The sequence below is a fragment of the Colletotrichum gloeosporioides genome (assembly GCF_011800055.1).
Source record: "Colletotrichum gloeosporioides strain Lc1 chromosome Unknown consensus_106, whole genome shotgun sequence".
NCBI lineage: Eukaryota > Fungi > Ascomycota > Sordariomycetes > Glomerellales > Glomerellaceae > Colletotrichum > Colletotrichum gloeosporioides.
This window is the reverse complement of record NW_025544751.1, coordinates 93,838-118,840: the sequence shown is the minus strand read 5'-3', so window position 1 is coordinate 118,840 and position 25,003 is coordinate 93,838. Positions and strand designations below refer to the sequence as shown.

Sequence of the window (25,003 nt, the reverse complement as noted above, 5' to 3'; positions counted from 1 at the left end):
TAATATTATTATCTCCTTTCTTAATTTTAGTTTAAAAGTATTTATAAATATCTTTCTTTAAAGTTACTTTATTATTAAAGTTTATTATTATAAAAGTTCCTTTAAGTTCTTTAATTAAGTTTTAGATTAATTATTATAAAGAGGAGGAGGTTCTTAAAATAAGTGACTTAGTAGAGATATATAAAGATATACTTATTATTTTATTATTAGTAGGTATTAATAATTAACTTACTAAATAGGAGTAATTAAAATATTATAATTAGCTATTTAATAATAAGGTCTATTAATAGAAACTAAAGATTAATATATTATAATAATATATTAAGGTTATAGTCTAAGTTATAAATTATAAACTATTATATATTAGGTTTTTAAAAGTTAAAGTAATTAATCTTAAGTTTAATAAGTAATTTATAATAAAGATAAACTAAAAGTATTTATAAAGATAAATATTAAGTTAATTACTAAAAAGTTATAGAAATCTAATTATAAACTAAGTTTAAAGTTATTCTATATATAAGTCTTTTTATATAAATAGTCCTACTATTTATAAATACTATTTCCCTTATTATTATAAATACTTATTTTAAAGTAAAATAAGTACTTATTTTAATATCTACTAAGTACTTATTATAAATCTCTTATTTATATTTATTTTTTATTATTATATAACTTATACTATAGTTCTTCTATTCCTAAGTAAGTCCTTATTATTCCTATAATCCTATAGAGTATAAATATCTTATCTTAGCTACTTAATACCTAAGTAGGTTAGTTAACTATTATCTATATATAATGGGTTGTAATACCTAGATGGATTCGCTGGGTGGATTCAACTTAGGGGTGTCACTGGAGGTGCGAGGAGAGATATCTCGATAGCCTCGAGGGCCAAGCTACTCCTATTCATATGCTGCTGCTTCCTTTCCTACTCTCATCGAAAGGGCTGTACGTTTCCGAAATTGTTGCTTGATTTACATGGTTCGCTTCGTAGACTAATCACAGAGATAGATGCTCGGATGTCATATGCTTCATCTCCCAGCCGACACAGCACGTCCACTTGACAGATCTTGACACCATTGACTTGGCTCTGTCAACAACGATTCAGCAGACAGTGTCCAAGCTTCCGGAGACACAACCATCGCGTGAGCTCAAGCAATGCCACCTCTTCAAGTCCTTGCGTAACGTCAATCTGACATTACGACTTCCCATGGCCCTTGTCAACACTCTTTTCGTTCCCTTCTTCTCAAAGATGGAGGAGCTGAAGACGCTCCCAAGACCCGGCGGCACACCGGAAGGCAGCGGCCGCCAAAGAGAGCACGAGCAGTGGATGCGAATCTGGCCCAGCCTTGCGAAAATGGACTCGTTGCTCCGGGTTGGTCTGTGGCTTGACCACGACACAGAATTCTGCTGGGAAGATGTCTCCGAAACACAGATACTGCAGGGTCTATCAGGTATCATGCCTATGCTGAGAAGTCGCGACGTCCAAGTCAACGTCAACTTACCTCAGTTAATTTCCAGACCGCGTGGCATAGAGGATGATTATTTTGTCCACGTAAGTCCTGAGTTCCAGCTCGAAAGGCGAACTCGGCTTCCTTGGATCGTAAGTGATTCCCCGCCGAAGGTTATGTGGATGCATAATGAGGAAAACGGACGGCCGCCCCCTCATGTCCCCAATGGTCGATTTATGTATGCTCAGAACGATTGGTACATATTTTATGTACTCGGCTACGACACTGAGTGTGACGAGTTTGTCTACCACCCACTCGTGGGCGTGGACTTCACTAGTGGCGAGTACTGTATGGCTTGATGATCTTTAGAAATTACCTAGTACTCGTACATAGCCGTGAATAGGGGGTATCGTAGGCCCGAAGTAGAAAGTGGTAATTCCCAAGAAGCTCTAAATGCCATCTTGGTGATTCGCCCGACTATGGAATGCTGAGTCTGTCCCGTCGACTATAGATGCACGGAGCTACGCATAGGCCCTCCCTTCTGATGACTGTCATTAACCTAAGCCGTATTCATTCCGTTACAGATAAATGAAGTCGAAGTAAAGCAGTCCGTCATTGACGATGACGCCCCCGTGAAGGTCTTCTCCTTTCAGGGGCGACTCTGGCGGTCACTAAAGGAAAACCCGTAAACCGATTACGACCTCCACACTAGTGCTTGTCATGAGGGAGGAAACCATGCCTGCTTTGCTGTATCACGACAGTTTTCCCAGTAGCCACATAAGTCAAGACGTCTCGAACGCTTGTCAACACCGCACCGAATGACGCGATTTTGACCACGCAAGCTGCAATGAAAGAAAGCGTTCGCAGAAGGTTTCCCCAGGCAAGCTCGCCATCGCTTTCTCACTCTGGCATCACTCGTGATGTGGGCATTCAACTGCGTACGCCCCCAGCCCCTTTCTTCCCCCGCTTCTCCAACTCTGCAAAGCCCTCTTTAAACAGACTTTGACCTACAGATCATCCAATCTCCAAGAAAAAAGCCCCCTCAGCGGGCTCACGCGGCCCAATCGCGAGATTGAGCGTGACATTCAGGCTAAATAGCTGCCGGCGGCATCCCTGTACCGTAGCAGCTGCCGTGCGGAGAAACGCGGGGTGCGGAGGGCCTGGGATGCTTTTCACCCGAAATTACCCCATCAACAAGGGCATCGAAAAGCCGAGGTGCTGCTGCGTAAATCACTTGTTTTCTCGGGGTGATGATGCCGGATTTCTGGAAGAATCCGACGGCATTACATACCTGCGTTTACGTCAATGGAGACGAGCCGGCGGGATCCATCTATGGCTAAGATGTGGTTGACATATAAGACCGCGCCTTAAGGCGTTCTGTCACCAATGATGGCCACCTCTACCACCCCAACCCGGCATCGGCCTCTTGCAAGATGTCTTCCCCCCGGCCACACGCCTACGGGCTGCTCCTCCTGAGCCTCCTCGTCCTGCTGCTCTCCCGCCCTGCCGCGGCGCTGAGCATCAGGCGCCAGGACAACTCCACCATCTCCGCCGGCCGCGAGCGCGTCAGCATCAACAAGGGCTGGCGCTTCTGGCGCTCCGAGTTCAACCCGGACGGCATCGCCTACGACATCCGCCCGGACCTCGAGAACCTCACCGACATCTACGTGCTGAAGGACTGGATCCTGCCTTCGGCCAACACCTTCATCAACGACGCCGAGAAGCACTACGAGCGCCCCGCCGACGAACCTACCCGCAATGTGTCCTACGCGTCTGCGGGCTTCGACGACGGCGCGTGGGAGACGGTGGACCTCCCGCACGACTGGGCCATCAAGGGCCCGTTCTACACCGAGGAGGACCCCATCATCGGCGGCGGCATGGGCCGGCTGCCCGTCCACGGCGTGGGCTGGTATCGGCGCAGTCTCACGCTGAGCCCCGAGGACGCGGGCAAGTCGATCTACCTCGACGTCGACGGCGCCATGTCGTACGCGATGGTCTGGCTGAACGGCCACCTCGTCGGCGGCTGGCCGTACCCGTACAACTCGTTTCGCCTCGATCTCACACCGCACCTGACGCAGGGCGATGACAACGTCCTCGCCATCCGCCTCGACAACCCGCCCGACTCGGCGCGCTGGTACCCCGGCGGCGGCATCTACCGCAACGTCTGGCTCACCAAGGTTAGCCCCGTGGCCGTTAGCCAATGGGGCACGTACATCACCACCAAGGACGTGTCTTCTTCCTCCGCAACGCTCGATCTCGTTGTTGAAGTCGAGAACACGGGCTCCGCGGAGCAGGAGATCCAGGTCGCCACCGAGGTGTACACCCTCACCGCCGCGGGCGAGGCTGGCGACAAGGTCTCATCCTTCGAAGCCTCCTCCCTCACCGTTCCCGCCGGCAGCAAATCCTCTGCCTCATCATCCACCACCGTGACGACCCCCCTCCTCTGGGGCCCTCCGCCGTCCCAGCAGCCGCACCGCTACATCGCCGTCACAACCGTCACCGTCAACGGCCAAACCGCAGACACCTACACCACGCGCTTCGGCATCCGCTCCGTGACCTACTCCGCCGACGCCGGCCTCCTCGTCAACGGCGCCCACGTCCGCCTCCAGGGCGTAAACAACCACCACGACCTCGGCGCCCTCGGCGCCGCCTTCAACACCCGCGCCGCCCAGCGCCAGCTCGACATTCTCGCCGAGCTCGGCTGCAACGCCATCCGCATGTCGCACAACCCGCCCGCGCCCGAACTCCTCGAGCTCACCGACGCCATGGGCTTTGTCGTCATGGACGAGGTCTTCGACTCGTGGTACCGCAACAAGACCGCCAACGACTTCCACCTCATTTTCCAGGATTGGCACGAGGCCGACCTGCGCGCCATGATGCGCCGCGACCGCAACCACCCCTCCGTCGTCATGTGGTCCTTCGGCAACGAGGTATCCGAGCAACAAATCGGCGACCCGGGCACCGTCCCGGCCCTCGAGCTTCACGCCATGGTCAACGACGAAGACCCCACCCGCCCCTCGACGGCCAGCATGAACTTCGCCAAGCCAAACATGTCCTTCCCGACCGCCATGGACGTGCTCAGCCTCAACTACCAGGGCGAGGGCATCCGCGACACGCCCGCGTACTCGTACCTCCCGGGCGTCCGCACGCACCCGCTCTACGCGGACTTCCACGCCGCCTTCCCCGACAAGATGATCCTCTCCTCCGAGACGGCGTCGGCGCTCTCCACGCGCGGGAGCTACATCTTCCCCGTCGCGGACTCTGGGGGCGCCCCCGTCAACGACACGTCGGGCGGGAATTCGACGACCTTGCGCGTGAGCGGGTACGAGCTGTACTCGGCCAACTTCGGCGCCGCGCCGGACAAGGTGTTTGCCGCGCAGGACGCGCACCCGTTTGTGGCGGGCGAGTTCGTGTGGACGGGGTGGGACTACCTCGGCGAGCCGACGCCGTACTACACCGCGCGCAGCTCGTACTCTGGCATCATTGACCTGGCTGGGTTCAGGAAGGACCGCTTCTTCCTGTACCAGGCGCGCTGGCGGCCAGACCTCAAGTTCGCACACGTCCTCCCGCACTGGAACTGGCCCGACCGCCTCGGCGAGGTCACGCCGGTGCACGTCTTCACCTCCGCGGACACCGCCGAGCTCTTCCTCAACGGGGAGTCCCAGGGAAAACTCACCCGCGCGGAGGGAGAGTACCGCTTCCGCTGGGACGACGTGCTCTACGCGCCCGGCGAGATCAAAGTGGTGACCTACAAAGACGGCGCGGAGTGGGCGACATCCGTCGTGCGCACAGTCGGAGCGGCGACACAGCTTGCCGCATCGGCGGACCGGTCGGCCATCGCTTCCGACGGGGCCGATCTGTCCTTCGTCACGGTGGAAGTGCGGGATGCCGAGGGGGACCTGGTGCGCTTCGCCGAGGACGAGATCACGTTCAGCATCAGCGGGCCGGGGCAGATTGTCGCGACGGACAACGGCGACCCGGCGGATCTGGTTGCGTTCCCGTCGCTCACGCGCAAGGCGTTCAGCGGGTTGGCGCTGGCGATTGTCAAGTTTGACGAGGGGGCGACGGGGGAGGTTGTGGTTACGGCGTCGGGGGCGGGGTTGAGCGATGGTGTGGTTACCATCAAGACGCTGTAGACGAGTTGTAAATATTAATGAAGAGTTGAACAATCCATTGCGGTGAAAGTCTTTGCTGTGTAGACTTTACATGTGATGCCGCTTTGTCAGCGGTGATGATTTTGTGTGAATCAAGTCCGAAGACTCGCCCGAGACGGGAATAAGAAAGGGCACAAAGGGCACAACAGAGTCAGGCAATGAGATGGGGTGTTCAATCAACCAAAGCATCCCCGGGATTGCTTGATCTCGCCGTTCCCATCGTCAATCGACATGAGACGAACCGCAGCGCCGAACGCGAGTCAAACCTGCACTTATGGTTTTCTCCCTATTTAAATCTCCGCTAAATGGGGAGGGCATCAACGCAGCCACGGAGCCATCCCGACGCAGCCACAACCGGTTGGTAGGGCTGAACAGTCCGTCCTCCCGATCGCAGAATTAGTTCCTTAAATGCTGTGTCTTTCCAGCCAACTTCGTGTTCTCTCGCACTAACTCCACGCCGTCTCCAGCTTGGGAGAAATGGCGCCATGCCAAACCACCTGCCTTTCACGGGAGGCGAAAGGTAAATGAAGCAAGTGACAAAAACTTGGAGACGGCGCCTGAAAGTTGCGTCTGAAAATAGAAGCTTAACCGGGTAACCGAGCATTCCCGTATGCACAAGCCAGGACCCCAGGACTGCTCCGTCGACACGGGTTGGCCGGCTCAAGCATCCCAGCTCAGTCGAGATTACCTCGCCCCACAGCCCGCTCCCCTTTTACGAGGTGATCATCACGATGCGAGCGAGGGGGCGCAGGAAGCTTGGGTTCTGGAAGGAATTTAAGGTGGTCGTCCCGGGCCGGTGGGAGATCTGTCTTGGGGCTTTCTTCATCCAGCCCGAGTTGTTGGTTCTCAATACTTTTGACCTGTTTGCTTGTGCTAATACTGCAAAAATGTCGCCCGTCACTCGTTTCTTCTCGGCGGCAGCGGTCGCGTCCGTCGCGACGGCCGCTGTGATGGAATTGCCCATCATCGTGGACAACGGCTACGTGAGTTAATATCGAAACTAGTACCGACGACTGAATACTGAAGAATGGCAGAAAACGGTCGAGTTCAACATCGGCACGCCCGCCAGGACGTACCGCCTCCTCTTCGACACCGGCAGCTCGTCGTCCTGGGCCGTCGACAGCACCTGCAAGACCGAGTGCGCCAACGTGAGCGGGTACAACCGCACCGGCTACGACATCGCCGCCTCCAGCACCGGCAACCTCACGGGCAACTCGGCCGACATCCCGTACCTCGGCGGGCGCGTCGCGGGCCCCGCCGTCGACGAGGTGTGGTCTGCCGGCGGCGTCACCTGGGACCAGGCCTTCATCGCCGCCAACGAGTCCAACTGGGCCGCCCTCGCCGCCGACGGCTTCATGGGCCTCGGCTTCAGCTCCATCATCGACGGTGGCGCCAACACCGTCATGGAGACCCTCATGGCCGAAGGGCGCCTCGACGCCGCCAAGTTCGGCATTTACTACGGCACCGAGTTCTCCAACACCGGCGGCGTGCCCGGCGACGGCGTGCTCACCCTCGGCGGCTCGCGCGAGGCCGATTTTGTAGAGGGCGACCTCACCACCATCCCCATCACGCGCGTCATCCCCGGCTTCTACGATGTGTGGCGCTCGACCATGCTCGCGGTCAACGGCACGCGCACCACCACCAACGGCAGCGTCACCGAGACCGCGGTGGACTTTGACATTGGCAGGGTCGTCTTCGACACGGGCGCGGGCTCCATCACGCTGCCCGAGGCGCAGAACCTCAAGGTGTATGAGTCTATCGGGATGAACTACACGGCGATCCTCAACGGCGAGCACATTCCGCTCTGCAGCGAGTTCAACTCGTCGTGGTCCTTCAAGTTCAGCTTCGGCGACTACCGCGCTCCGCAGGTCGTCGAGATCACGGGCGAGCAGCTGAAGCGGCCCGGCTTCGCGAACCGCGAGGACGCGTGCTGGCCGCCGTTCGAGGGCGGCGAGACGAGCGGGTTCACGCTGATTGGCACGCCGTTCCTGCGCAACTTTTACACCGTCTGGGACTTTGGGGCCGCGGCGAACGAGACGGACATTTCCAAGTTTGACCCGAAGCTGTCGTTTGGCAAGATCAAGGCCAAGGCGTGATGGGGAGGCAGATGGCTGTGTGGGTTGGGTGATTGTCCAGGATGACCGGGCAGCAGAACAGGAGAAACCAGATTACTGGGAATGATAGAGTCAATGATAAAAAAATGAGCAAATCCTTGGAAATCCTTCAGATGCACTCGATCGTCAGATCTTGGATCGCACGTGGTGGGAGGCCACCCAATCCAACCCCGACCACGACCACGACCCCGGCCTCGAAGCCTCAGTTCGATGCATCGGCAGCTCGTCTATTTAAGTTTGCATGTGACGTGCCGCAACGTGTAGAAGATTGGAGAGGAAGCGAAGATCAGATCGATGGTGTGTGTGTTTTGACAATTGACAGGCCAGGGGTCTGACATCCAAGAGGGTCGCGTCGGCTCAAGGTGCAGTAGTGTGAAGTAGTGTGAAGAGGAGGAAGAAGTGCGCTGGGATGTTTGGTGTTTTGGAGGTGCGCGGAAAACATCGCAATGACGTTATCGGTGACGTCTTGGCCGCCGTGCCATTGGCTGCAGGCTTCGTCTTGGGACGCACTCGCCACGCACCAGCGAAGCAGAGGCCTGGAACGCCGCTCAGAAGGTGTGGCTGGGCTGGGGGAAAGCCTGGAACATGGGGAAGGCGATGAGTGTGCTCGGTCAATAGGTCGTCACTGCTTGAGAAAGTGAAGGAAGAGGAGGAGATGAAGGTGGTGGTGTTGCGGCATATTCTTTCGTCAGTCTTTGCACGGGCTCAACTTCGTCCCTCTCACCACTACAACAAACCCCTATGATACCCTTCCTAGGAACATCCTAAGATCCTATTATCCATTTTACTCGAATAATTATTCCATTCTGTCTGTACCTTGTTGCTTCTCCAGACCGTTGTTAGTAATCTCACTCATCATGTCACGCACACTGCTGCTGTGCTTCATCCACGGCTTCAAGGTGAGAGGCCCCCTGTCCGGTGCATGCAACACCAATCTAACCACTGCGACAGGGCAACGATGACACCTTTCGCGAATTCCCTGATGTAAGTGAAGCAATCGCCAAGAGGTCCCGTGGGCACCCGCTCACCTTCCTGCAGGACCTCAAACGGGTAGTCACCAAGCAACTGCCGGACCACCGCGTCGAGTCCATCGTCTACCCCAAGTATGAGACCAAGGGCGAGCTGGCTGAAGCCACCGAGGCTTTCCTGGCATGGTATCTCACTCCAACTCACCCGTAACGAGCATTTTCACACTAACACATCTCCAGGCTCAAAGAACAGGTGATGGAAGTGAGGAAATCCACCGTCGAGAAGCCATGGCCACCAAAAGACAGAGAAGTCGGCGTCATCCTCGTCGCTCACTCTATGGGGCAAGCATCCACCACGACTCCTTCACACCCACCCAAACACTAACACAAGACAGAGGCTTCGTCGCCGCAGACGCACTCTTCCTCGCCATCAACGAGCGCGCCCACGCCAACCCTTCCGAGGACGACCCCATCTTCCCCCCGATCCAGGGCATCCTCACCTTCGACACCCCCTACAACGGCCTCGCCCGCTCCATGTTCGTCTACGGCGCCTTCTCAAACTACCAGAAGGTCAGCAGCGTCTTCAATGTCATGACCGCCCTCTCCGCCGCCGCGCCCGCGAGCCTCGCCCGCCTCGGGACCCGGCGCGCCGCCACCTCCGCCGTCGCCTCGACCGCGCGCAACCCCGGCTGGAAGACGTGGCAGCTCGTCGCCGTGCGGACTGGGACGGTCGGCGCGATTGCGGCCGGCGGTGTGGCTGCGTATGTTAACCGCGAGGCCATCATGAACGGGCTCAAGAACCTCAACAAGGAGTCCGTCAAGGAGGGCTACCGCCAGAGTATTGATGCGCTGGGGCAGGGTCTGGCGTACATCAACCGCGGGAACGTTGGCCGCTCGTTCGCGTGGTTGTCTGACCACTTCACCTTTGTCGGTGCACTTTTGAAGCAGAAGGAACTCAACCGACGGCTGGAACGCATGGGCGCTCTGAAGGGCGTTGGGATTCACGACTTTTACGCTTCCCTGGGTGAGAATGGGTACTGGCAGGGAGGCTACTTCGTCCCTGAGAGGACGTTTTGCGCCGTGCCTGAAGAGAGCCACGCCGCGTATCCTCTCTTCTCGCGCCAGGTGCTGCGCAAGGTCGACGATGAGGTGCAAGCCCACATGAGCCTCTTTGACCCAGAGAAGAACGAGGACTACGAGAAAATGACGGACAAGGCCGCAGACTTGGTCATCAAATGGTTCAATAGCGAGGAGCGCGTCGTCGACGACCCCAAGTTCCGCGAGCCGCCGCCGGAAGAGGCCCAGGAGGACCACGAGGTTGAAGAGACGCTGGAAAAGGCAAAGTCGAACGAGGAAGCCGAGAAGTCGGATGACAAGCTCGATGAGAAGGAGGAGTCCAAGTCTACCGACGAGCTTCCGGACGAGTCGCCCATCGACATCGCCGCCGCTGCGTCGGTTGTTCCTCTGCCGGAGGACGGGGATGGAGATCTCGTCGGCGACGCGAGCCCGGAGAATGTCGACACCGAGCAGAAGCGCACGTACATGCAGCATCTGTTCCAAGTTGCCCAACAATCTGGCACCGGTGTTAGGGGGTGGTTGCCGAGCAAGATGCCAAACATGCCCAGTATGCCGGGGATGCCAGGTATGCCCGGCATGCCGTCAATGCCAAAGGTACCAGCATCGGTGTCCTCACTTGGGCAGGTTTCAATGCCGAGTGTGAACATTTGGAGACGTGGCACGCCATCACAGGCGCAGGATGCTCAAGAAGCGGCGGATAAGACTGGCGAAGCGCCCCAGGCTGATGAAGCTCCTAAGGCCGATGACGCTGTAGAGCCGAAGTCTGGGGAGTCAAAGGTTGAAGAGTCAAAGGCTGAAGAGGCGAAGGTTGAAGAGACGACTGTCGATACCGAAAAGCCCAAGGACGAAAGTGGTGTTCAGCCTGGACCAGAGCCCAAGGAGGTCGGAAGCACGGTGGAAAAGAAGGAATGAGATGCGTAACGCTTTGATCGAACTGTGTATTTCAAATCGGAGCACAACACATGAATAGTAATTCCGAGCACTCGAGTAGTTAATATGAACATCATCTAGTTTTGTACGAAAACAACAGTTACACTATGACTGGCAGGATCATGATTAGTGATATCCGCAATCACACTATGCTCAGGAATGAAATGTCCCAAAGTAATATTCGGATTGAGAGTACTTCAATGTCATATGTACAAGGCGCAAGCAAAACAACTTTGTACAAAGAAAGGAACAACAACTGCAACTCCCCTTCAGTACCCAACACCGTCAACCCACAGTCGCCAACATCTAGGCGGTTGCACCCGACAGGGTAAAGGAGTAGTCCACACCCGTGTTAACCTCCGAAGACAACGAGAACGGATCATACAGCACCAAGTTGGCCGGCGTGTTCGCCACAACCAAGCTCGCTTCCTCGCCGCTGGCAACACTCACACTGCTCTGCCCACCGCTGAGCTCAACGTACCGCACCGCGCCGCTGCCCGTGTTCCTCACCGCCAGGTGCGACGTCAACTGCCCGTTCGTCGTGATCCTCACAGTCACAGTACCAGACGGGTTCTTCAGCGGGATGATGTTCGCCCCCATGTACCTCGGCTGCCGCGCCGCCTTCACCCTGTAACTCCCGCTGCCCGTCGAGTCCACGTTGGCATAGTTGATCCTGCTCCGCTGGCTCAGAAACACGCTCTGCGCCTGGCGGTGCCCAATATCAACGTACGCCATCCGCGCCCAGTACTTCCCCACAACCCTCGCAACCGTCGCCCCCGTGCTCACCCGCTGCAGCGTGTGCAGCGGCGTCTCGTTCGAGTTGGCCGCGTACCGCACCTGCAGCTGCCTCACCACATCGCTCCCCAAGCCGGCGAAGCCATCGGGGTTGTTCGTCAGGTACGTCAGGAACGGCCACGCCTGGTAGTAATTCCCCGTGTTCACGCTCCCGTCCACGATGACCTGGAAACTGTCCCCAATAGTCTTGACCACATCGATCTCGCTCGTCGCGGGCGTCGCTTGCCCCGCCGCGCTTCTCGCGCTCGCGCACAGCGGGGAGGTGAGGTACGTGTCCGCAACCCAGTTCGCGAGCGTCTCCCACCACGCCCCGGTCCTCCCCTGATTCACCCACGTCTTCTGGTGGTAGTGCAGCCCGTGCCCGAACTCGTGCACCGTCACGCCGGGGACTGTCAAATACGCGTTCTGCACCTCGAGCCAGGCCATCCCCGCCGCGCCGTCGGAGTGCATCACCCCGGCGGCGCCGGGGAGCGAGGCGACGCTGTAGACGTTGACCTTCTGCCACGGCCCGTCGTCGTCGGTGGCGTCGTTGTAGGAGAGGCCGGTGGAGCGCCAGCCGAGGGTGGTCACGAAGCAGGCGTAGACGCCCTCGAGCATGGAGAGGGCGCGGTCAGCGGCGGAGAGGTCCGCGGCGTAGACGCGGAAGTGGGCGGAGTCGCGGTAGGAAGAGCCGCCGGGCCCGATGGCGGGGTTGGCGGTGAAGGAGGCCGGCGGGGCGCGGGCGGCGAGGGTGCGGGAGGAGCGGTCTGTGAGGGTGATGGAGGGGTTAGCGGTTGTGGTGTCGAGGTCGATGCCGCGGCAGATGGGCTGGGATGGGGCTGGGAAGGCGTGGGCTCCGTAGAGGAGGAGGGCCGCGAGGCTGAGGGAGGTGAGCTTTGTCATTGTGGCGGTTTGGAGGGAGAGAGGAGAGGGAGATGGGGATGTGGAAGATGGTGATCGAGAGCTGTTAAGTCGTCGATGTTGGCGGATCAAAGGCTTTATATGTTTCGACAAGATGGTAGCTTCTAAACGGGTGCCGTCTCTCATAACGGAGTAGTCCCGTTACTGAGTATTTGTTGCTGCCATACTCAAACACACGGCAAAAACAAATTACGGAGCACTTGGCGCAGTGGTATAACCCAACTGAAAGTCGTTCATCCGATGGCTTCCCAGCATAGCCGGGCTCAGGACGATCGCAAATGATCGATCAGTAGGGCTACTGGTGGAAATCGGTTTGTTTGTTCGGTACGATAACACCCTCGTCGATATCTCGACTCCATTAAGGGGTGGAAACCAGGATCCGCCGAGATAGGGGTGGGGGCTAGGATCCTAAAGGAAGGCTCACCTGTGACCATCACGTTATGATACCACTGATATCACAGTTCCAGTCACATATTGATATCGTTTCAGTAGCTTCGGAGACGATCCCGATCAAGTACCATTGAGATCACCACCACAACTGGCAGTTTCCACCCGTGAAAGGAGAACCAAGAAGACATACCAACAAGATGCTATTCTATGCGTTCCTTGATTCCGTACGAACCATCCACCAGTAGTATCAACAAGTGATGGAGAGTTCAGAGAAGTATGAACTCAGTGCTCATGCATCCCGCCGGAGCCCACGGCCACATATCCCTGCTTTAACAAGAGCCCTAGTTTGGGGTCTGCAGTCTCTCCTCTGTCCCGGATTAATTCCAGAATAACCTTAAAACATTCGCCCCCATCATCCAAGCCACTGGTAATAATCCTCCTAGCTCCGCAGTCGTTTAAGCTTACACGCTTGGCCTGTGTTTCCCAAAACCAAAGTCGTGGCTCACATGATGAACGCCAATGTGCAGGGAACGTCACCTCGCAGCGCCCTGCTTTCCCCAACTGCCGACGAAAGGAAAGTTGCATTTGGGTAATGCTTGGGCCACGATTGGAAGGGGTTTGGCGCGCCAATTGGGATGAATACGAAGACAGCGCTTCGTTCTGGTTAGAGTATGGCGTGTGTCGGCAGACGCACCAAAGTCACCTTCCCAATTCGCGTCGACTTGGCTCTTGGCAGAGTACCCCTTCATATCCCGAAATGAGAGACGCACCGTTGAGCTCCGCTGGGGGTGACCGGCATGCTGTCCGAGCTTGCATGAGGAGTGCGGCAAATCACCAGGTGTTCTTGGAATTGTTTTGAAATTTCGCCGCTTTCTCATGCTGGATCAGACATTTGAATGTCACTCCTCTGATGTTTTGTAATGCCCGGTGGACCGGCCGGGGATGTGGGGCGATTTCGGCCGGAGGTCCCGAAGCTGGAAACACTGTTCCAAGTTTCTCACGCTCAAGGAGTGTTGGAACTTGATATTGCTCTAACAAATGCATGCGTATAATCTTCTGCTTCGGGAAAACTGCACAAGTGATCACCGCAATCTTTGACCCAAAGAAGCCGCCTTGCTCGTCGATCTGCGACGACCTAAAGGGTGTGACTCGGGATCCAGTCCAAAGTTGCATGATCCCGGGACCCGTCCCCGGTTGCAATTTTCGTATTGTCGTATTTTTTCTATCAGAAGTTCTTGGCCGCAACAAAGCACGAATCTTCCATTGGCGGTGTTTTTTTGGCCTTTTAAATAACAGGAGTAACCGAGCTTCCAGACACCCTGCGCGTTCCAACGGTGAATTTTCAAAGCCACCAAACGCAGGTGATCGACGGAAGTTGCAGCTCCGCCGGAAGCGTACCGAGGCGGAGGCTTTGGGGGCCTTCCATTTGCCTGCAGTAACTCCACCCCGGACACACGGGTTTGTTGGATGATCTCTGGTCAAGACGTCGATCTATGCCGGTATTTCGTACTGTTGAGGCAGACCAGAAGGTAGACGAGAATGTATTAGCGTTCGAATCGGGGTTGAGGTAGTTGAGCACCTTCCTGGCGGAGAAGCGATTGCATGCACATAGCTGCACATGAACTCAAACGTGGAACCGACGCAACAACTTGGACTTTGCAGATACCCACTGCCATTGGTCTATATAGCTTGTGTTCAACCTCCAACTGCCTTTCAGTTTCCTATTGACCAAGCGTCCACACCTGTGTCTTGACGTTCAATTTCTCTCCTGTCACGATGTGGTCTCTTGCCTCTGTCGCCACCCTTCTCATCCAAGGGTTGCTAGTAGTAGCCCAGACAACCATCACATCCACCGGCAACCCCATCATCGCCGATGGATCCTACTACTCAGCCGACCCGGCCCCTTTGGTGGTGAACAACACCGTCTACATCCTTAGCGGTCGGGACCAGGCCCCGGCGAACCAGAACACGTTCGTGATCAACGAGTGGCAGATGCTCAGCAGCAGCAACCCAAACCCGGCCGGCGCCCAATGGCAGTTCCGTTCCAACATCGCCCGGCCCGAGTCTATTTTCTCATGGGCTGCCGCTGGAACGGCCTACGCAGCGCAGGTTGTGCAAGGGCCGAACGGGAGATTCTATCTCTACGCGCCCGTCACCCAACGGTCGACGTCTAGCTCCGATCGCTTCGCCATTGGCGTGGCCGTGTCTAGCAACCCATGGGGCCCCTTCACAGATGCGCACCCAAGCGGACCAATTGTGTCGCAGACAATCCCGCAGGCGAACAACATCCAGAACATCGATCCTACGGTCCTGCTTGATGATACCGGCCGCGTGTATCTCTACTGGGGTACATTCGGCGCACTCCGCGGCATCGAACTCGCGACTGATATGGTGACCACCATCGGGTCAGCCGTGTCCGTCAACAGCCTCACAGGCTTTTTCGAAGCTCCTTGGCTACTCAAACGACGCGGGACCTACTACATGCTATACGCCGCAAACAATGCCGGCACTAACTCGCCGTGTACGCCCACATCCTACCACGCCTGCATCGCCTACGGCACCGCATCCTCTCCCTTGGGCCCGTGGACGTTCCGCGGCGTGATGCTCGACATCGTATCCTCAACCACATCCCACCCCGGCGCCTTCGAGCTGAACGGGCAGTGGTACCTCGTCTATCACACCAGAGACGCCACTGGCGGTGGCCACTTCCGCCGCAGCGTGGCGCTCGACTACATGACCTGGAACGACAACGCCTCCCCGCCGGCAATCAACAAAGTCGTGCAAACCCGTCGCGCTCAGCCTGCCGCTCCCGCGACCCGTAACATCGCCACCCGCGCCGTCGCGAGCTCGGTGAACCAGACCCCGATCCAGTACTGGACAAAGTCCCTCAACGATGGCTGGATCCCGAGCAACCCGCTGCCGCCCGACTACTGGAGCTCGTACAACGGGAATGCCTCGCCGCAGACGAATACGCTGGTTTTGACGTGGAGCTCGGCTGTGACGTTGAACGGGGCGCGGATGGTGTTTTTCGCGGATCAGCCTGCGGGGTCGAATATCGGCGTGCCCCCGCCGGCGAGCTGGCGGTTGGAGTATTTGAGCAGTAGCAATGCTTGGGTTGCTGTCAGCGCGAGCACGGGGTATCCTACGGCAGTCACTGATAACCCTTCAATTGTGAGCTTTACGCAGATTAGTACGACGGCTCTGAGGGCGGTTTTGACTGCGTCAGGGGGTAATGGGCAGTTTGGCGGCGTTGGCGTGAAGGAGTTTGAGGCTCTTGCCCCGAACCCTCAGTGATTTGGCACCAAACATGTACATAGCTCCCTCTGGACGGTGAGCCTCCATTGTATTGCAAAGTATTTCAGGTGACTAGAGAATATGATGCTTTGAAAGATACAACGAGCTGAGTTACATCCAAAATTGTGGTGATCCCTATGTGTCAAATGCTTCGTTGCGTTTTACGTGAGATAGGCCTGGCTCCTCTCGAGTCGAGTAGATACAAGAGGTTATCCGCTCAAGTTATAGAAGCTCTTAACCAAATAAGGTCTCGGCATTGCCCCTTCTCACAGCCGTCGCTTCAGCCGAATTCCCATACAACTCATCAATGCCCTTGTCAAACTTCACAGCACTAACAGCTGCAACGACCCACGGCGTAAACGGCGTATCAGAACCAAACAACAGCTTTTCGTAGCTTACCCACCGTATCAAAGGCGTGATAGCCTCCGTCACCGGCCACGGCCCCGCAAGGTCAAAGTAGAAACTTCGCGCAAGCGTCTCCTTCATCCCGTCCTCTGTCAGATTGTGCTCCGGCAAGCTGTAGCTGATTATCCTGTCCATCGTCGGGATGAGACCACCCCCGGCATGAGACAAGATCCACTTGATCTTGGTGAACCGCCTCGGCACTTGTGAGTAGAACAAGTCTTGGAATGTCCGAGCCGTGTCGAATGGGAAGTCCAGGGTCGGCGCCCTCGGTAAGCGGGTTGAGACTGGTCGGTTCAGAGCCTGCCACTCTGCTTGGGTGACCTCGGGGGTTTCTCCGTCAATGTTGTATGTCAAATGATTGGCTTCGGTGCAAGGTGTAGTTGGGTGCTCGAAGATAGTGACGTTGAGTTCGTCCAGAGCCTTGAAGACTGGGTCGAGTGCTGGGTCGCCGAAGTACATGCCGTAGAAATTGGACATGAAAACGATTCCATCCGGCTTGGGGTTCAACTCTTTAAAGACATATTCAATCTCTTCCAATGATGCAGTGATGTCTGGAAGAGGGAGAGATGCGAAGAACCCGAAGCGGTCTGGGTACTTGGCCTTGACCGCTGATGCGTAGTCGTTGACTTGGCGAGCGAGCTTTGTCGCGTTCTTGGTTGCAGCCTTTGAAGGTGGGGAGAGGTACACGCCGGGGCTGGATATGGACAGGATTGACTTCGCAATGTGGTTTTCATCCATGAACTGGATATGGCGTTCTGGGCTCCATTCCTGGGGAGTGTTAGACAACTTCTTGGACGGGTGGCTGCGGTACTCACCGGGATACTCGGCATGCCGTCAGGACCTGGATTGTGTCCGGCGTCCATCAGTGCTTGCCTATAAAAGTCGGGCAGAAAATGAACATGAGTATCAATCTTGAGCCTCGAGCTTGTCGCGGCCACGCTCCCCGCGAGAAAAGCGGCGACGCTGTAGTTGAAAACTGTACAACACTTCATCTTGCCGAGTTGAGTAGCACCAACAGGAACACTATGAGAAGGAAGCTTTTGACAGGAAGGCTAGTCTTGTGGGACACCAGTTCCCTAAATACAAGCCAAAAGCAACAGCATCAAACTGTGCCGCGCTACACAAGATCGTCCAACCTAACGATACTGTCTCGGAGGATGCTGATACTTGCATACACGAGGCGCAGTTCTTGATTGCCTTGTCTTACGTGCATGATGTCACTGAACATCAACGCCCGAGATGTCTTGCTGGGGCTGAGACCGCAGCGGCACAGCTGAGCTAGCTAGCTGAGAAGAGTAAAAGAAGGTGATTTAGAGCTGTGAAGGATTTAGGCGACTGTCAGCCCCGCTGCTAGGTCGACGCAGATCGCTACGCGTTATCTAGCCGCTTATCTTAACGCCATGCTAGCATGAGAACCAGCTCTTAGTTACCAATCACATCTTTTGCGCACATGTATGAGTTGTCAATGACTTGACTGGAGAATTTTAAGCTTCGCGGATGCAATGCTTTATTTTTTCGACTGACCAAGTGCGTTCACCATCCATCCTAAAGGTGCATTGGGGTCATTTCCAATCACTTAGTCAAAAACTACAACAACCTTATTTGCCTTGCCAGTCTTGGCCAGCTCTAGCGCTTCCGTTGCCTTTTCAAATGGAACCTGGTCGCTCACAATCTCTGCATACTTCTCCCAGTTCTCGATGATGTCGTCTGTGACCTCAAAAATCTCTTCGGGATATCTGTTTCGGAGTGTTAGCGAGCCACTGATAAGTCCGGGTGATCCGTATCTGACATACCCTACACTGAAAACGATGGTCATCTCAGTCATGACAAGCTCCCCAAAGTGTAGCTCGGTCGGCTGCTTGTGAACACCGACAATACAGAATGTGGCCCCGTACTTTGCCATGCTAGCAACCTGCTTCGGCACGGGCGGCGCCCCGGCTGCATCGAGGTAGATGTCGGTACCTGTGCGAACTCCTTGACTCCATGGAAACGTCCCACTGCCATGCAATTCGACCAGCTTTGCTGCTAAATCGCCAACTGTGGTTGAGTTGATAACTGCATCCGCGCCGAGCTGCGTTGCCTTCTCTAGTCGGTTGTCCACAATGTCTACCACCACAATGTGACCTGCACCTTGCCTGCGGTAGGCCATTATGGAACCCAGACCAATAGGACCAGCACCGAAAATAACAACTTTGCAACCAGGCTCAGGCTTCGTCTTCTTCACAGCGCGCAGTGCAACCGCCATAGGCTCGTTGAGCGCAGCAACATGCCATGGTATATGACTGGGGATCTTGCGCAGCTGTTTCCGGGGCTCGTAATCCCTCACGACGACATATTCGCTCAGCGCGCCCTGCGCACCACCAGACCCGAGATATCCGTCCGTGAAAACCATCGTGTCTATCACAACATGATCACCGACGTCCACATCGCGCCCGACAATATCTTTCCCGACGGCGACTACCTCGGCTGCAGGCTCGTGGCCCAGAGGTGTGCAGTTTTGGCGAGGCGGAACACCGCCCACGGCCTCGAAAAAGGCGTCGGAGCCGCAGATGCCGCAGGCCTTCATCTTCAGGAGGATGTCGTTTGGCCCAGCTTTGGGCTGGGGGATGTCGACCCAGCCGATTGACCCCGGCCCGATTACGCGTACCGACTTCATGTTGCTTTGATAATTCCGGCGCTGCTGATGACGATGATTATGTCAGTATTGATGAGCGTTCAAACGTCAATAGTTGCTCAAAAGTTGTATTTGTCGAGTAGTTAGGTGAGTTTTGCAGATCATTTGGAGAAAGCTGTCGACTCTTATATCGCTCACACGGTTGATGTTATCCGTCTGATCTTCTGCTCCGTTTGAGTTACCGGACTTGGTAGAAGCCGCTGTGGCGAACGCGAAACCGAAGAAAACGAATGGAATATTGATATAGAGTAGTTAGGAAGGAATCGGAAACCACAAAAGAAACCGAAGAAAAATCCAATTGAGGCATTCTTGCCTCGGCAAATTTGAACGTTGAGGTTCGGATTATGATGTCTGCACAGTGGGCCTAGAAAATTAGGCGTCCCTCAACGGGGACGCAATAAGTTGCATGTAATGACCAGTCATGTTATGAGATCATCGCCAAGAGAGTTACAAACTACCTAGAACCTAGAGCAGGATATAAGTATATTCACCAAATCCAGTTAAGCTTATCCGAGACAAAACCAACGACTGTTGCTTGTCTCACCACAAGCCCCGACAGATCCGACCACGCCATCCCAGACCTCCTCTGGTGATCGTGAACAACGCGGACCCCGCCCGGCCCCGCTCCCCTCCCGTTCCTCGGCCGGCTTCTACGCTTGGACAGCACCTTCGTCAACAGACTTTTCCCCGCACGGCAGCGAGACATGCTTAACGTGAACAAGCGCCTGTTCAAACTGGTTTGTCAACGGAGACCTCGGCCGCCGCAAACCTCGCTGCGGGGGGTTGCATCGCGCACCCGCATGCCTCTTACGACGATCAACCGAACCCCTTGCCGCGGCTCGACCTACCGGATTGGGTTAGCGGATGTAATTCAATATGCCACGAGCATTTCAACGATTATCTGTGGCCAAATGCCAAGTCTTAGAGATATCGAAATAATCCTATTCTGCTTGTTTTCCTTTTATTTTTCAATTGCTTTTTTTTTTTCTTTTGTGATAAATGTTCCAACGATAGAGCGCGGACTCTGCACCAATTGTAAGTCGTATGCAACTAGATGCTCTACAGGACCGTTGTGCTCAGAAATGTCGCTTGCCTCACAGGTCTCGAGTGCTATTGCACAAGGTCTCGTTCGCTTCCAGATATTACATATCCACACCAGCTGCAGCTTGACCTCAATGAGGAACGGCACTCAACGTGGATCGTCCTGCAGGGTCTGAATATTTAACCTTGTTGAGAGGGGCTATCACGTCGGCAGTGGCATCGGTACTGGGTCATCCCTATCTGTTGATATTTCGTTCCTATCGTGGTGGAGTTATTGGAACAACAAAGCCTTGGACTCAGCTGATAGCCATGGCCACGATGAAGTATAAGTAAGCCTGTCTTTCTTCGACTTTCCGAGCTCTTGCCATGCACATCACCACATCATCATTCTCGTGCAGTAGTCAGTTCGTCCCAACTCGACCATGGTCACGTCCAGCCAAGCGTTGGCCTCGATAGGCTATCTTCTTCTCTTTGCAGGTGCAGCATCCGCTGATTTCCGCGATGTCTGTGATGCAGACTGCGAATCTGCCATCCGGAAATCACTGGTCTACGATACCAGCAACTGGGTGAACGTCGATGTCACACTCGACTCTTTTTACTCCAACCCTTCCAACCTCTCGGACTACGCCGTCGGTGACCTCGTCAAATGGCAAGACATTACCGCGACACAGGCCTCCAAGATTTGGACCATCCCCGCAGGAATGTCCCTTTCTCGCTTTTTCTACATGAGCGAGGACGTCGATGGCAAGCCTATTCCAGCAACAGCGTTTGCCCTCCTCCCGTGGGCGAATCCGCTCGGAAATGACAAGCCTTTCCGGACCTTGGCTTGGGCACACGGCACCGCAGGAGTTCAGCGCCAATGCGCCCCTACAAATCATAAGGCCCTCTATTACGAGTGGGAAGGCGTCTTCCCACTGGCCCAGGCGGGATATGCCGTCATCGCCCCGGACTACGCAGGACTCGGTAGTGATATCCCGCAAGGCTTCATGTATGAGGCCGGGGCCCTTCACGCTGGCGATGTTTCTCATGCCCTCAAGGCCGCACGTGCTGCCCTTGGCGAACGTCTCTCCAAAGAGTGGGCTGTCATCGGACACAGCGAGGGCGGTTTGACGGCATGGCGCACCAATGAGCGTGAAGCCCAAGATGGCAAGGCAAGCGGCGGCTTCCTCGGCGCAGTCTCGGTTGCTCCAGCTCTACGACCTCTTAGTCTCATCCCCGAGTCATTCGAGCGCGCCAAAGGCGGACCCGTCGGCGACGTTGTGTCCGTCTACTGCCTTCAGTCCGTCTCCAAGCTGTACAGCTCCATCAAGGTCGAAGACTACGTCAGTGACATCGTCGCAAGCCTAATTCCCATTTCAGACAAAGGCTGTCTCCCGACTGGCGGTACTGTCTTTGGTCAGCTGACCGTGGAGCAATTGTACAAGAACACGAGCTGGCTCACACACCCCGATGTGGTGGACTGGCAGAACCGCTACAACGGAGTTGGACCGCATGCACTAGCTGCTCCAATGCTTGTTGTCCAAGGTGTCAACGACACATTGACTTACTCTCACACCATGGAAGAGGACTTGGATGCCACCTGCAAGAGCTTCCCAGACTCTGCTACGGAGTTGCTGCTTTACCCTGAACTTGACCACGACCCTGCGTTCCAGGCTGCCCAGGTGGACTACCTGCCTTGGCTTGCTGATCGCTTCAACAAGGTTCCGGTGAAGCAGGGGTGCAGCAAGAGGACAATTGGCCCTGCTACAACACACCCGGCCTTGACGCAGCAAAGTTGGTCTGGCACTGTTCAGGCCGGCTAGGTTGAGGTATCGCAGTTGTTGGCTCAACGCACACCCGTATTCGCATAATTCCTAACTGATTGCAACGTTTACAACGCAAACATGTATACGTCATCCATCAGCATCTTCAAATATCGAAAAAGTTTCTATTCTTGTACATAACTTTAATCAGAAACATACTTATGAGTGATTCCTACATGCCAATTCGAGTCTTCGTCTGTGAGCGTGCGTAACCTAGAGCCAAGGAAGTTGCTGCTCGGACATCGCAAAGTGCGATTTCTCGGATCGAATCGTAAAGGCTACGAAATATGATGGGCGATCATGGAAGTTGTGTAACAATAGTGTCTCGGCTGCAAAGTTGTGATTAGCAGCGTATCACTTGTCAATAAAAACGATGGGGACATTAAATGCATCCAAGAAGACAAGTTGGGGCAAAGATAGTTACTACAATTCAGAAAAAAGAAAAAAGAGAAACCACAGCGAATTCCATCCCACAGTATTCTGCTCAGGTCGGTTACTGTCCACTACTTGCCTGAATGGCAAAAGCCTTCATCGACGTCAAGGTTGCATTCGGTGGCTTTGCAGCTTCTATTCCAAGATGTCCAAATTTGTAGATTTACCGCTGAATCACAATCCACGAAATGCAAATATGATTTGACCATACTGTTGCTGCAAGATAGTACATGGAGAGACAGAGATGTAACTAGCCAAAAGCCAATGTTTCCATACGATGCACCGGCTGCCTAGGTAGACTCAATGCACTATGTTGCGTTAATTGGCTCTCGTAGCGAATGAGACATGCAGTGCACCGTTGACACGGGCGTCACTGTAACAATGCGCTGTCGGGACGTTGCAGCCTTAAGCTCTAGCTCAACCATAGTGCTGGAGCTCGCTTGTTTCTGGGGAAGTTCCACAATCTTCAAGCGATTGGCATGGGATGAACACTGCGTGGCTGTCAAGTTTCACGTCAAACCCCATTGCTGGAGAAAGGTCTAACGTCTGATATCCAATGTGCAGAACACTTACAGCTTGGCGGAAGAAGCGAAATAGGTTCCCAGTGAACCATTTCTGGAAAACGCGTCTGTATTGTTTCAATCAGGCAAGTGCCGTTGGCGAAGATCGGAGCCACCGGAGGCAGTGATTGCGTGGATCATCGGTACTAATGCATCGCAGTTCATTCTGACCGAGACCGATGTAAGGAGGGGATAATGTACATGAAGTAAGAAAAGACGAGTTGTCAACATGAAGCATTCAAGTATGTCGAAGATACCATCGAAGGCTAAAACACCCAGTGATAGATTGAATCGAAGGGCTTGATGGACTGTCAGCAGGCACGTGAACGCAAAGGGGCCAGCAAGGCCCGACAAGGCCCGAAATCTCCTGATCGGGTCCGCCGAACCAACTGATCAGCTACGCCCGCAAATTTTGCAATCAAGTTGTCGGCTCCGGAAAACACCAGAAACATCAGCAAACTCCAAAGCAAGCAAACGATAAGAGAAAGAGACGGAAGCGTCTACTCGTCCTCATGACGTCGCGCTGGTCAAGTCAACTCATACACGGCGAAGTCCATGATTCCATCCATCAATGCATCGTGCCGACCGTAATTGCTCAACGTACCATTTGATCTGCTCCGGGGGACTGGACAGGCCGCTTTCCAAGCTGCAAAATGCTGCGCCGCTGGACCCCAACGAATCAGGACGCAGGCTTACGAACAGGGTCGCCGCCAGCCGGGCAGAAATCGTTCCACCGACAGAGTCACGCTGGCCAGATACAGGCCCAAAGATTCCGATCTGCCCCAAATCCTTCCACTTCCAAGGCTGTCGACACAGGACGAACCAACGGGGAATAGTGCGGAGAGCAAACGAGTTAGGGTCAGATCTTATCTCCATATGGCCCGAAGGAGCCTTACAGACAGGGGTTTCGGCGTCCCCAAGACCAAATTTGACAGCTGCTGAAGAGCCACCCGCAGAAAGACAATAACTGGACCGCGCCATCGGGACGCAATCACACCACCGCACCACCAGACTCGTCCGGACACCGCACCACCCTCGAACTATCAACGAACAACGCACGAAAACCCAAAGAAGCCAACCACACCACGCTCGGGAGAAGCAGGTATGATAGATTTTATAAATGCTTCCACCATGACTGCGATTAGAGAACCGGATCTTAGATGCACTCCAGTCCACATCGACCACTCAAAAAGCAAACATCTCCAGTGTTTCAATTACACAGCATTCGGCAATCTCTCTCCAGTCTTACACAGACACCACCACCAACCCACACCTCAACCTCAACCCACTGAACAACCTTCAAAATGGTCAACCAACCCACCAGAATTCCCACCACCTCCCCGGCTGTTGCCAGGTTCCTGCCTGCTGCCATCACCGTCGGCATTGGTGAGTCTCCAAGTCAACGTCAACAACTTCAAAGCACCTTACTAACGGCGTTTGTCACAGTTTCTGCCATCGCCATGAACGTCCGCTCGCAACTCATGACCGAGTCACGACAAATGGATCGCTTCTTCGCCAAGTACAGAGACCCCCAGAGCGAAGCCGCCCGCCAAAAGGTCTTTGACGGCGCCGTCGAAGACCCCCGCAAGAGCTGGTTCAACGTCCTTGGCTGGTGACTCTTCGATGATTAGAGGAGACGGAGTTTCGCGATAAAACACATTTACTGGGCGTTATTTCATGATTAAGTTTTGGATATCACGGGATGGCAGAGGCGTCATGCATCAGTTTGGCTCAATACAACCACCTAGAGATTTGAATAGCAAGGGACGAAGCACAGCGGCAGAGCGGAGTAGTCAGACGAAGCATTGATACCAGCCACACCACAATATATATTAATTTGGAAGAAAATACATCCATCAATCTTGACATTCTTAGAACTCTGACCTTTTCTTCTATAAGGGAGTTCTGGCCGTATGACACGTGGAATGCGATTCCTTGGCAACCTCCCCTCATTGGTGGATGTCCCTGAGTGTAACCAGACAACCATAATCAGGCTGCGGCTCGTAGCAGAGGGTAAGA

At 54.6% G+C, this 25,003-nt stretch overlaps 10 protein-coding genes across 10 annotated transcripts; 7 read left to right on the top strand and 3 right to left on the bottom strand.

The window, feature by feature from the left end:
* Positions 1-1,249: 1,249 nt before the first annotated feature.
* On the top strand, positions 1,250-1,807 carry GCG54_00002405 (uncharacterized protein; the record flags this gene model as incomplete). The annotated part of the gene is made up of 2 exons (XM_045402497.1): positions 1,250-1,552; positions 1,622-1,807. The coding sequence occupies 2 exons, from the start codon at positions 1,250-1,252 to the stop codon at positions 1,805-1,807; spliced, it is 489 nt and encodes a 162-aa protein (XP_045257020.1).
* Positions 1,808-2,881: 1,074 nt separating this feature from the next.
* Positions 2,882-5,584, top strand: GCG54_00002404 (Beta-galactosidase BoGH2A; the record flags this gene model as incomplete). Its single annotated transcript, XM_045402496.1, has 1 exon — positions 2,882-5,584. One exon carries the CDS (start codon positions 2,882-2,884, stop codon positions 5,582-5,584), a length of 2,703 nt encoding a protein of 900 aa, XP_045257019.1.
* Positions 5,585-6,489: 905 nt separating this feature from the next.
* Positions 6,490-7,698, top strand: GCG54_00002403 (Endothiapepsin; the record flags this gene model as incomplete). Its single annotated transcript, XM_045402495.1, has 2 exons — positions 6,490-6,585; positions 6,637-7,698. 2 exons carry the CDS (start codon positions 6,490-6,492, stop codon positions 7,696-7,698), a joined length of 1,158 nt encoding a protein of 385 aa, XP_045257018.1.
* Positions 7,699-8,573: 875 nt separating this feature from the next.
* GCG54_00002402 (uncharacterized protein) lies at positions 8,574-10,673 on the top strand (the record flags this gene model as incomplete). Its single annotated transcript, XM_045402494.1, has 4 exons — positions 8,574-8,615; positions 8,668-8,700; positions 8,755-8,891; positions 8,933-10,673. The coding sequence occupies 4 exons, from the start codon at positions 8,574-8,576 to the stop codon at positions 10,671-10,673; spliced, it is 1,953 nt and encodes a 650-aa protein (XP_045257017.1).
* Positions 10,674-10,997: 324 nt separating this feature from the next.
* GCG54_00002401 (uncharacterized protein) lies at positions 10,998-12,368 on the bottom strand (the record flags this gene model as incomplete). Its single annotated transcript, XM_045402493.1, has 1 exon — positions 10,998-12,368. The coding sequence occupies one exon, from the start codon at positions 12,366-12,368 to the stop codon at positions 10,998-11,000; it is 1,371 nt and encodes a 456-aa protein (XP_045257016.1).
* A 2,184-nt stretch (positions 12,369-14,552) lies between these two features.
* On the top strand, positions 14,553-16,070 carry GCG54_00002400 (Extracellular exo-alpha-(1->5)-L-arabinofuranosidase ArbA; the record flags this gene model as incomplete). Its single annotated transcript, XM_045402492.1, has 1 exon — positions 14,553-16,070. One exon carries the CDS (start codon positions 14,553-14,555, stop codon positions 16,068-16,070), a length of 1,518 nt encoding a protein of 505 aa, XP_045257015.1.
* A 234-nt stretch (positions 16,071-16,304) lies between these two features.
* GCG54_00002399 (uncharacterized protein) lies at positions 16,305-17,467 on the bottom strand (the record flags this gene model as incomplete). Its single annotated transcript, XM_045402491.1, has 2 exons — positions 16,305-17,243; positions 17,291-17,467. 2 exons carry the CDS (start codon positions 17,465-17,467, stop codon positions 16,305-16,307), a joined length of 1,116 nt encoding a protein of 371 aa, XP_045257014.1.
* A 584-nt stretch (positions 17,468-18,051) lies between these two features.
* Positions 18,052-19,131, bottom strand: GCG54_00002398 (Sorbitol dehydrogenase; the record flags this gene model as incomplete). The annotated part of the gene is made up of 2 exons (XM_045402490.1): positions 18,052-18,211; positions 18,269-19,131. 2 exons carry the CDS (start codon positions 19,129-19,131, stop codon positions 18,052-18,054), a joined length of 1,023 nt encoding a protein of 340 aa, XP_045257013.1.
* A 1,481-nt stretch (positions 19,132-20,612) lies between these two features.
* GCG54_00002397 (uncharacterized protein) lies at positions 20,613-21,992 on the top strand (the record flags this gene model as incomplete). The annotated part of the gene is made up of 1 exon (XM_045402489.1): positions 20,613-21,992. The coding sequence occupies one exon, from the start codon at positions 20,613-20,615 to the stop codon at positions 21,990-21,992; it is 1,380 nt and encodes a 459-aa protein (XP_045257012.1).
* A 2,296-nt stretch (positions 21,993-24,288) lies between these two features.
* GCG54_00002396 (uncharacterized protein) lies at positions 24,289-24,600 on the top strand (the record flags this gene model as incomplete). Its single annotated transcript, XM_045402488.1, has 2 exons — positions 24,289-24,370; positions 24,431-24,600. The coding sequence occupies 2 exons, from the start codon at positions 24,289-24,291 to the stop codon at positions 24,598-24,600; spliced, it is 252 nt and encodes an 83-aa protein (XP_045257011.1).
* Positions 24,601-25,003: the final 403 nt, after the last annotated feature.